General features: G+C 42.6%; 1 protein-coding gene across 3 annotated transcripts in view; it reads right to left on the reverse strand.

The window, feature by feature from the left end:
• Positions 1 to 4574: 4574 nt before the first annotated feature.
• The window catches only part of tprg1 (tumor protein p63 regulated 1), a 44748-nt gene continuing 37367 nt past the window's right edge, over positions 4575 to 11955 (reverse strand). For all 3 annotated transcript variants that reach the window (XM_042111733.1, XM_042111731.1, XM_042111732.1), the window contains exons 5-6: positions 11102 to 11255; positions 4575 to 5194 (exon numbers count right to left, since the gene is read on the reverse strand). In XM_042111733.1, the coding sequence (XP_041967667.1) occupies positions 5000 to 5194; positions 11102 to 11255 (349 nt within the window). In that variant the 3' untranslated portion in view covers positions 4575 to 4999. The remainder of the gene's footprint in view (positions 5195 to 11101; positions 11256 to 11955) is intronic.

Consider the following 11955-nt stretch of genomic DNA (forward strand, 5'->3'; position numbering starts at 1 on the left):
TCTACACGTAGAAGGGTGGATGTCAGATCTACACGTAGAAGGGTGGATGTCAGATCTACATTTATTACCATGCTATATTTTAATCGTGATAAGTGTGTTTTTCATAACATGATGCACCTAATTTGACGGGTCTGGACTGCAGACAGGCCATTTTAGCACCTGGACTCTTCCTCTATGGAGCCATACTGTTTAAATATGTGCAAAATTAATTTTGCCATTGTTTTCCTGAAGTATTCCAGGTCTTCTCTGGAAAAAACATTGCCTGGATGGCAGTATATGTTTCACAAAGCCTGTATACAGTACATCATTCAGAATTGATTGTGCCTGGCCAGATGTGCAAGATGCCCATGCTGTATATTAATGCACCTCCACACCGTCATAGATGTTGGGTTTCGAACTGAGCACTAAGACAAGTTGGATAGGTTGGATACTTGGATAGGCCCTTTCCTCTTTAGCCCAAATTTTGATTGGTCTAACCACGGGACCTTTTTCCACTTTACCTCAGTCCATTTTAAACAAGCTCAGGTCCTGATAAGACAGTGGCATTTCTGTGTTTCTGTGTTTGGCTGTTGCATGTTAAAGTTTACATTAGAATTTCTTAATTGAGTATCAAACTGTGCTCATAGACAATGGTTATCAGAGGTTTTTGTGAGCCCATATAATGATTTTCTTTACAGAAACAGGTCTGGTTTTAATGCAGTGCCATCTGAGGTCCAAAAGACCGCAGCCATTCAATATTGTTTCTCAGCTCTATCCCTTGTTTTCAAAGATTTCTCTGAAATTTATTTTAATATTATGAACTGCAGATGATGAAATCCCCAAATACCTCACAATTTCATGTTAAGAAACATTAATATTACATTGCTTCATCATTTGTCCACATAGGCTTATACAGAGTGAGGAATACCCCTACATCTTCATTTCTAAGAGGCTGCCTCTCCGACTGCCTCTCTTTTTCATACCCATGTTTTCTTTATCATTACACAACTTTTCCAGCATTTTGTTGACCCCGTCCCAATTTTTTTTTAAACGTGTCGCTGGTATCAAATTCAAAATGAACATATATTTTCCATGAAATAATCGAAGATGTCATTTTCAACATTTAATATGTTGTCTGTGTCCTTTTTGCAGCTAAATGTGAGTTTACAAGATTTGCAGATTATCACATTCTGCTTTTATCGTCCCAACTTTTTCTGATTTGGGGTTGTATTTTATTTTCTTGGCTATAAACACTCCTGCCAGTTCACCTCTGGCCCAATGAGCACTCCCTCCCTCCCTCCCTCCTTCCCTCCTCTCCTCATCTCTCTCCATCCCTCCCTCATTGGCTCCTGAGCACGCTCTGTTGGCAGGTGAGCCTGATTTGCATTGTGGAGGGAGCGTCTTTTACGAGCTGTGTGTGTGTGTGTGTGTGTGTGTGTGTGTGTGTGTGTGTGTGAGTGTGTGTGTGGATGAGAAGCCTTTGCCCGAGGGCATGGCAGCTCTTGATCCAGGATTAAGACACACGTCCTCATTTCAGAGAGCAGGAGAGAAGAAATTAACCCGTTGGGAGCCTGAACATTACAGAAGAGATGTGTGGCCTGGATAGCACTTAAACGCCTCCTTCCTCTTAGCAGGCTGGCTGCTGTCTCCACTTCCTTTGAGATGTAGAAATCCCAGTCTTAAAAAGGGCATTTTCTCTGCGCCAAGCAGACTATGCAGTGTGTAGAGATTCAGTTAACGTAGAGCAGGATTCTACACCTACCATCCACATTGAAATTAAGCAGTTTATATTGCAGTGATGCGAGTCCATTTCATATTCTGGGCAACTAAAGAGTTCAAATAAAAAATATATTAAAAAGACAAAAAATAAATAAATCTGATGAACAATTGATATTCATTGCCACACTTCTATAACTCTAACCCTAAATCTGTTCATAAAAATAGGTTATTGTAAAAGCTTTTTAACTAGGAATGATATGTGCTCACCTAAGAACTGGTTTGAACTGACTGTGTTAAGTGCTTTTATGGATGCACTAACTCAGGAGACTTAGTACAGACAGCAGAATGTGACATGGAGTCTTTAACCATAGACGTGTGGTGTAACAGAGTACCCATGGCTTTAGGTGTTCTGTCCCCTCCATCCCTGACCACATACCCCCTCTCTCCTGTTTGGGCAGGGACTTTGCCCTGGGTCCCAGTGTGTAATCCAGTGGGATACCTCAGAAGTCATAACAGCCGAGAGGCCGGAACTGTTTGACATACCGCGTCACCGGCCATCTCTCCTCACCTCCACAGAGGCACCCACGCGATGAGTGACAACCTGCAGTAAGGAATAACACACAGGAAACTAGGTGACAACAACGGGCTATCTAAGAAACAATCATTGTAGATGCAATAGGGGGCTCCAACAAATGGCTCTAGTCTAAATGACATGGGCTTTATACTATACTTGTTTCTATGGACTTTAACTGTGCGCCATAAAGTATACATCTTAGACAAACTAGTAAATTCATCATTTTTGATCTCACACTCTATGTAATATCTCCATGGTATCTCTCAACAACGTTTAACCCAGAATCAGAATGGTATGAAGAAAATACCTAAATAAAATAAAAATAAAATCGTTTAAAAATGTAAAAATATTTGAATGACAGCTACCCAAACCTGATCCTTTCCATGACAGCATGATGTGAAGTGACAACAGGCCGTATGTCTCCCTTGGTGTGGAAAAGGCACAGAAACAGACACACACACACACACACACACACACACACATACACACTTAGTGTGGAAAAGGCTGAAGGCCCACATGGGATTAATTACGCTTCGTCCAGTTTGCACCTCTCACTCTCAGCGTCCACGGCTGGCTGAATGTGTGTGTGTGTCCACGGTATAGGGGCTGCGACCGCTTCAGCTGTGGTCATGAACCGGACTGTGTGAGACATCACTCAGCCCTGTGTCACTCATCCATCTGGAGTCAGAGGGGACGACAGGGAGAGGCCTGTACTCAACACTCAGTAGGCCAGGACAGAGAGGAGTTAGCCATGACAGAGAGGAGTTAGCCGCGGCAGACAGGAGTTAGCCAGGACAGAGAGGAGTTAGCCGGGGCAAAGAGAGGAGTTAGCCGGGGCAAAGAGAGGAGTTAGCCGGGGCAGATATGTACAGGTCACATAGGGATGCCTAGGATTTCTAAGGGTTTACATACTGTATATGGAATCTAGAGAGAAATCTTGCAAAGCATGTAAGTATATTATGTTAAATACAACAGTTGGTTCGGTTGAACTATTTATTAATCTCTGATTGGACAAGGGGCATTCCATGAGTCATGATGAGTGGCGATATCTCAGGACGGCACTTCTGCGGCACTCTGAGCAGGTCTTATTGCTTGTGAAATAGCCATAGTCAAGTCAAGTCGAGTCAAGTCAAGTTTATTTATATAGCACATTTCATACACAGGGCTCATTCAATGTGCTTTACAGAAACAAAAGCAGTGAGTAATAGTACATAAAAACATAAAATGGAAGGAAGTTGCTGTTTAGGTAAGAACACAGCCTCCCCCACCCACCCCCGAAACGGAAATGGAAATGAGCTTAAAGGAATTCGGAGCTCTCTTTCTACAGCCTGATGAGTTATGTTTATAGTTTCTACAGCCTGATGAGTTATGTTTATAGTTTGTTGCCAAAAATGCACATTTAGTTAATTTATTACAAAAATCTCAACTGTAGGGGGACCCAGAGAGCACTATACTACATTATAATAATATAGTATATATTATAGTATATAATATAGTAGGCCTATATATTATACTATATTATATACTATAATATTATATACACTTACACATATACAATACCTATATTGCGGTATAAGTTTATATAATTCTGCCTTTTGAAAATGATTACGATCCTTTCCCCTGATCTTGGTGCTAGGGGTATACTGTCTTTGTTCATTTAGATGTGTTAGATACTATTGAGATATACTGCACAATGTATGCTACACATAGGTTTGGATCATAAGTACAGTCACATACCACATACCAAGAGGACAATAAAAGTGCCTTATTTGAACTTGAAGAAATTTTGTTTTAACAAAGTGAAAGTGTTTTAACACAATATTTTTGTTGGTTGGCAATCCTAAGAAGCTGAACTCACGGTTTTGTGAAACACACACAGACACAGACACAGACACAGAAACAGACACATACACACACACACACACATGTACACACACACACACGTATACACAGACACACCATCACAACAAGCTGGCATTAGGAGTGTTTGTCATGGCTGTCCTGCTATAGCAACAAACACGAGGGTGTTGGTGGAGGTGGAGGTGGAGGTGGTGGTGAAGGTGGAGGAGTTAACGCTACAATTAGAGAATAAGGGAAATTCCAGCGCAAGGCTTGGCTGTAATGATACACCCCTAAACGATCAAGCAAATATGACACATGCACCTTCACGCACCAAAGGGCCTCTCTGTGTGTGTGTGTGTGTGTGTGTGTGTGAGTGTGTGTGTGTGTACTGTATGTGTGTGTCTGTGTGTGTCTGTGTGTGAGAGGGAGATATAGAGAGAGAGAGTCGGAAAGGGGAGGCAATTCTTAGAATTCTCTTGCAAGATAGATTTACACACGTTATAAGAAACCACAGTAGGATGTAAACAATGCTGATGGCTGTGGTTGGTTACATTCATTGAATCAAAACTGCTGCTGTTTCCAAAAATAATTTAGCAAATTCAAAACAGAACTGCTGATTAGTATATTACTAGTCTGTCTTTGATGAAACAAGAAAACAAACAAGCAAACAAAAACAAACAAAGAATTACAAACCCACTCTGCACTCAAACAACAGCACTTTCTAAAATTATTATATTTATACTTAATCAACATACTAGGGGAACAAAAACACACATGACCACTCCCTGAAGAGCCCGAGCAGCTGACCCAGGAGTGTGGCGAAGCCGAGAGGAACTGGACGAGAGAGTGATCCTCCCGTGGAGCAGCGTAGAGCGGCGGCGTGGCTCAGAAGCCGATGTTGCCGCGGGCCAGACAGTAGCCCAGCTTGTTCTGGTTGCTGATGAAGGACATGAGGCCCACGTAGGCCTCGATGAGGATGGGCTGGTTCAGCGTCAGCACGCCATTGGCCCTCCCCGCCAACGGCTTCCGCTCCAGAGCACGCTCCGCTGTGGCTGCCAGCTGCTCCCTGAACGTCTCCAGCTGAGAGGGCAGCAAGAGAGGGCGGTGAGAGAGGGCATTGAGAGAGGGCATTGAGAGAGGGCAGTTAGAAAGGGCAACAAGAAAGGGCAGTTAGAGAGGGCAGTTAGTGAGGCCAGTTAGAGAGGGCATTGAGAGAGGGCAGTTAGAAAGGGCAACAAGAGAGGGCAGTTAGAGAGGGCAGTGAGAGAGGGCAGTTAGTGAGGCCAGTTAGAGAGGGCATTGAGAGAGGGCAGTTAGAAAGGGCAACAAGAGAGGGCAGTTAGAGAGGGCATTGAGAGAGGGCATCGAGAGAGGGCAGTTAGAGAGGGCATTGAGAGAGGGCAGTTAGAGAGGGCATCGAGAGAGGGCAGTTAGAGAGGGCACTGAGAGAGGGTAGTTAGAGAGGGCAGTTAGAGAGGGCATCGAGAGAGGGCAGTTAGAGAGGGCAGTTAGAGAGGGCATCGAGAGAGGGCAGTTAGAAAGGGCAACATGAGAGGGTAGTTAGAGAGGGCATTGAGAGAGTGGAGTGAGAGAGGGAATGTGGCAAGAAGAGTGACTTAAGACTACCTGGCTAATGGTCACTCATATTTATACGTTATTTTTATATATTTAATTTTGAATCACATATTTATTTTATATATTATATATATAAAACAGATTATATATATAGTATATAAAATAAATATATTTTATTTTATATACTGTATATATATATATATATATATATATATATATATATATATATATATATATATATATATATATATTCATGTATGTTTATGTTCATTAATACATACTGTATTTGCCTAGCAATGACAATAATATTTGGTCCATGAATGTAACACTTAAGACTTAAGAATTTGTCTGTTTTTCAAACAAGGCCCCACATTGCCTGGGATCCAAGCATGACTATCCTGCACACAACGTCATACAAAGCTCCCGGGTAACACTTTATTGTTGTCACTGTTTCAGTCTATTGCTCTGATGCTCTGATGAAGTTTGATTAGACCGCAACGTTGCAAAACAACAATTAAAGTGATACTTTGGAACTTCTTAAGACACGGTGCACTGACATTTTTCTGCTTGGATTCCTGACCTCACCTCCATGCACCCGTTGAGTGCCTCGGAGAGAGTGAAGACTCTGACGCTGTCAAAACATCTCACTTTCTGTTTCTTAGAACTTTTCATTTGCTGCGCTAAGTTGGTGATCACAGATTAAACAGTGATGCAGCACTGACAAAGTATAATGCAACACTCAGACCACTATAACACTCAAAGAAAGTTTTATCTGGTGAGTAATTGAGTCATTTAGCATGGTCGCCAACTCGACGCTGGACTTGTCACATCCTACTTTGAACCCAACAGATCTGATTTTTTTAAATACACTGTAAACCTGAACAGTCAAACTAATTTGAAATAATGACTTAACACAAGTTAAGCATTGAAAACCACTGTAACAACTGTTGCTGTAGTGCTCCATTTACTGCTATCTGATACTGTCCATTGTTCAGTTGAAAGAAATTCAAGTGTGTGTATGTTTACAAAAAGCTCCATAGATTATGTACATGGAACTTTATTGTATATAAGTATACTGTATGTCTCACTTTAAGTTTACTCTAATAGCACTAGCAGTCTCACCCATTCCATTGCCAAACCACAGCAAACTATAGAATATCTACCACTTTGGTCTGTATCACCGCTGGTCGATCAGTATCCCTGTGTTCGATCAGCACTCAGCTGAACAGCATGTGGGTTTGGGTGGGCTGGAATGTGTGGAATGGCTATGGGATGCCGTGGGGTGAGGTGTGTGTGTGTGTGTGTGTGTGTGTTGGGGGGTTAAATGAACGGCTATATGACCTGGAGGGGTCACCTGTGTAGGCCTCCAGCCTTACACCCACAGACACATTCAGAGTAGAGTGAGGGGGGAGAGGGGGCATGTTATTGTGGACAGCCACAGCTCAAAGGTCAAGTCAGGTGTCAATTTGATCATCTGTGGTGATGGGATGCAACTTAGCAGAGAGTGCCTCTGTGTACAAACTGCACAGTGGTTAGAAAGCTGGTTAGGTTTCATAGCTTTCCCATAACAGCCATACAAATAAATACTGTAATTACTCTTCTTCAATTCCTCTTCTCCCTCTGAGATAAATATCAGTGCTCAAGCATCCACTGGACTGCATCTCACAGCCATGTCTTAGGTATGGAATAATAGTTTTAATGATCACCACTTATTGCAAGTAACCTCAAATACAACACTTTCACTTTGGACAAAAGTGTCTGCTAAATACCATAAACAGAGAATCTTCCTCAGAATATTCTTACATTTGTTCCAGAGCCATAGAAAAAGAGAGTTGCGACACTCCCATAGACTTCCATAGGAAACAATGGCGGCGCTTTTTCTAGGCTACTTCCGCGTTATGCTGAGCTCATAAGTTCCTAACTTTGACATTCACGGCTTTCGCCCCATTCACTTCCATTGCTTTCTGCCTGATATTGTCAGTGGTAAGTAGACAAAGGTACGACGTTTTTTCAATTGGCATATGCATTTCCTATACCAACTGCACTAGTAGATACTGGTATTGTTCTTTGAGGATTTTGTGCTGCTTGTTTAACTGATATTTATAGCTTAAATGTTGACCGAAATTTCGAAGCTAAAAGTTAGCCTGCAAACCTTGATGTGGAGAGGTTAGCTTAAAGGTAATGTTCCTACGTCAATAATGAATTTCAGACAAAACACATTTGGTTAGCCTATTGTAGTAGGGCAACTTTAGATGATCGGTTGGTTGTCAACAGGTTTTTATTATGTTTATAATGCTATATTTATCAAACCTGATTGATTGTGTTAGCTTACGTTAGCTAGTCAGCTCATTGACATAATAGTGTTAACGTTAGACATGCTATGAGGGGAACAAGAAAAATTACAGTTCATTCAGCATGGTAACTCTATATTTAGATGTGCTGGGATGGGGATTATACACCTTCATCTTCATCTCACCAAACGAACTGAGAAGGACACTGGATCTAATGTCCACACACAAAGGGATACAAAATTCATAGCCTACATTTGGACAATGTAAGTAAAGTATATGTAGCGTGATACAGGCAAATGTAGGAATCCAATAACAGCTTATGTCCAGCAAGGAAACAAACGTCCAATGTTAGAACTACCAAAGAACATATTTTAGATCGATGTTGCAGACCAATTATACTCGCAATATGTAATTGACACTATAATGTAAGCATGCTAACACGTAATAACACTCGTTTTTGTTTTGTTGTAATGTTTCCCGTCTAATAACGCACTTGCTGCTGTCTATCCCATTGAAATAACACTACACGCAAAGAGCTGTTTGGAACTGTTGAAGCGTACGTGAACCACGTGACCGCGTGGCGGCGACTTCAAAGAGTGTCGCAACTCTCTTTTTCTATGGCTCTGATTTGTTCTTAAGAAGGTCCTATGAGAACTCTTAAGCATATTCACAAGGGTGCTCTTAAGCCTCAGAATTGTTCACAGCTTCATTCTACCCTTACAAAAAAATAAATGTTTGCAGCAGATTTGCAGCAAGCTAGTGGGTGATTTGTGGGAAACAAATGAGTTCACTAGAAAAGTTTGCCAATGTTGGCAGCTAGAGGCAAATTTCCAGCAAAGTTCTGGCAACAATGAGAATTTTGTCACTAGTGGCAAAAGTGTTCACCAGAGATTTGCCACCACACTTAATTAACCTAATTTGCATATTACATTGCTGCAAATTTGCCAAAAGTTAACTGCAACTGTTTGCCAGAAACCTAATGCATGTGAAAATATGACCTTACCAAATTTTTCGGCAACTGTTCGCCAGAAACCTGAAATTTCTGTAAGGGTAACCATACTGAATTAGCCTAGAAATCTAGACGCACCCTAGCGGCTAGTCTAGCAACTCTCCATTGGCTTGCGAGCTGGAAAAATGAAACTTCGATAGGGCCAATCACATTGTGTATAGAGACGTTAGGCGGGCTTAACATAATGATTGATGGCAGAGTTGCAACGGTTCGGCTTGAATCCCCTGCTACTTGAAAACAAAGAAGATGGATGTTGCTGTTGGCGAACAGCGTGACACGAGTTAAGCTTTTTTTAAGTTGGCAACTAGCTCCGCTGGTGGGAAAACGCATGAGACTCATGGCTGTCCTATTGCGTGCAGTGGTAATTTGAAAGACAACCGATTATCCCGCCCCTCAGACTGAGCACTGCCAACGGTGAGTCCCCAGACCCTACATTTTAATGTGGGTCTGGCTCATCAGGCTAGTACTGAATCCCATTTTGTTCAATTGTTAGCATAGGTAAATGCCCCGTGTTGCACCACTACTTATATAAAATATAACTAGAAGTACCTTGTGCAACATCATTTGCAGCAATAAATCAATCATCAAGCATGACACCACAGAGTCCACAATTTTCTGGGTATTGCTTCAGGCTATGCGGTAAATGGGGTTATACCAGCACCACAAACCTAGTCAGATGAAAAGCTGACACATCACAGATCTGGGCCGGGAGTCATATGCGATGAATGTGATAACGGACTCGTGGCTAATCAAGAGCCTTTCAGCCAGAGCCAGCTGGATCTGAGCAGGCTTTAAACGCACATCCACACCTCACTGCAAACCACCAAACTCCCTCATAGTAGCAAATGTGCTGGATGTGTCAGTTCCCCACCAGCTGTGGGCCAACTCTTCTCAAAAGCGCACACATACACACACACACACCACACACACACACACACACACATACATACATACACACACACACGCTGTGGGCCAACTCTTCTCAAAAGAGCACACATACACACACACACACCCACACACATACATACACACACACACACACACACACACACACATATATATATACATATTCTGTATATACACACACACACACACACACACACACACACACACCAGCTGTGGGCCAACTCTTCTCAAAAGCGCCAGGTCTCTTTCACCTCACTCTGAGTCACATTGCGTTACAGGGCTTTATAGAGCCCATCATCTCATGTCAACACAGAATGAAAGTCTCATTTTGCCTGTTCCTGCATAGCTACAGGGCAAACTATCAATCTTAATGAAGTCTGGGTACAGCCAGACCATCTCTTAATATGAACTTTGAGTTCTGAGTAAATGCCTTCATGAAGAAATGCCTCTGATGACCTGTATGCTATTGAATTGGTGCAAATTCAGGCATATCAAGTTCAACATGTTTTACACTGTGCCCCACACTTAACAGAAAGCACTTGCATTTGATCTCTATGGAAATGCAGAACCTTATTCTGTGTGTGTGTGTGTGTGTGTGTGTGTGTGTGTGTGTGTGTGTGTGTGGCCCCTTACGGCTAGGTTAGGCTGAACACAGAACGGATGCAGAACGGATGCGGAACGTTCACAAAGTGTATGTGCTGCGGAAATCTTAGCGACTGAGCGTGGCAGTAGCAGTGATGGTGTAGCATCTGCTCCAAAAAAACATTATGCATTTCTGTATTCAGACCAGAGCTGTTAGTCTATTGTGCTGGATAACAGGAGTAGCTGGGTGTCTCTTACATCACAGAGCTGTTAGTCTATTGTGCTGGATAACAGGAGTAGCTGGGTGTCTCTTACATCACAGAGCTGTTAGTCTATTGTGCTGGATAACAGGAGTAGCTGGGTGTCTCTTACATGTACATCACAGAGCTGTTAGTCTATTGTGCTAGGTAACAGGAGTAGCTGGGTGTCTTTTACATCATAGAGCTGTTAGTCTATTATGCAGGGATGGATTGATAACAGGAGTAGCTGGGAGTCTTTTACATCACAGAGCTGTTAGTCTATTGTGCTAGGTAACAGGAGTAGCTGGGTGTCTTTTACATCACAGAGCTGTTAGTCTATTATGCAGGGATGGATTGATAACAGGAGTAGCTGGGTGTCTCTTACATCACAGAGTGTGGAAAACCTGTCGCTGATGCTCCTGACGGGGTGGTAGGTGAAGGTGCAGTATGGGTAATCCATGGTGAAGGGGTTCCAACGCGACGAGAACGCAGGCTCCCTCAGACGGTCCCAGAATATACGCATACCCTCACCCTCTCTCCTGGACACAGACACACACGCACGCACAGACACACACACACGCACAGACACACACACACACACACACACACACACACACACACACACAGATGGTAAGGAGAGAGGAAAAAATACACAAAATGTATACAATGCACTTTAAGACAACCCTTAACACCCACAAACACACACACACACACATGCACAGAGACCACCCTTAACACCCACACCCACACATATGCATTCCTTTTGCACAGGAACTCCTGCACAGGTTACATGTACATGCAAATTCCACCCATAAATCCATGATGCAACCTGTGACCCTGAGGCAGTACAGTGGCTGTGCAGACTAAGTTCTCTGTGTGTTTTAAAGTATAGCCAACTTCTGGTTTGAAGCCAGGGGATAAAAATGTCATTTTGAGTAAGATGTGGATTAAGATGAGTTTTTAAAAATAAAGCTTATCTTTTCCTACAAAACAAATAACCTGTGGAAGTCTATTTTCCGGTGTGCGGCGCACACAAATCTGGGGAAACAAACGAAGATGTAAATATGGCTGCAGCTCGAGGCAAATCGGCAGGCGTCACACTCTCAGGTCTTTGTCATGGCAGCACTGTGGCAAGCACTTAAAAATAAATAACAACATCTCTGATGCTCGTGAGGGATTAACTGACCATAGATCAGTGTGCGTGTGTGTGTAAAACGGACTACTGAGCACACAGCCAGC

Source organism: Alosa sapidissima, chromosome 12, assembly GCF_018492685.1.
Source record: "Alosa sapidissima isolate fAloSap1 chromosome 12, fAloSap1.pri, whole genome shotgun sequence".
NCBI lineage: Eukaryota > Metazoa > Chordata > Actinopteri > Clupeiformes > Clupeidae > Alosa > Alosa sapidissima.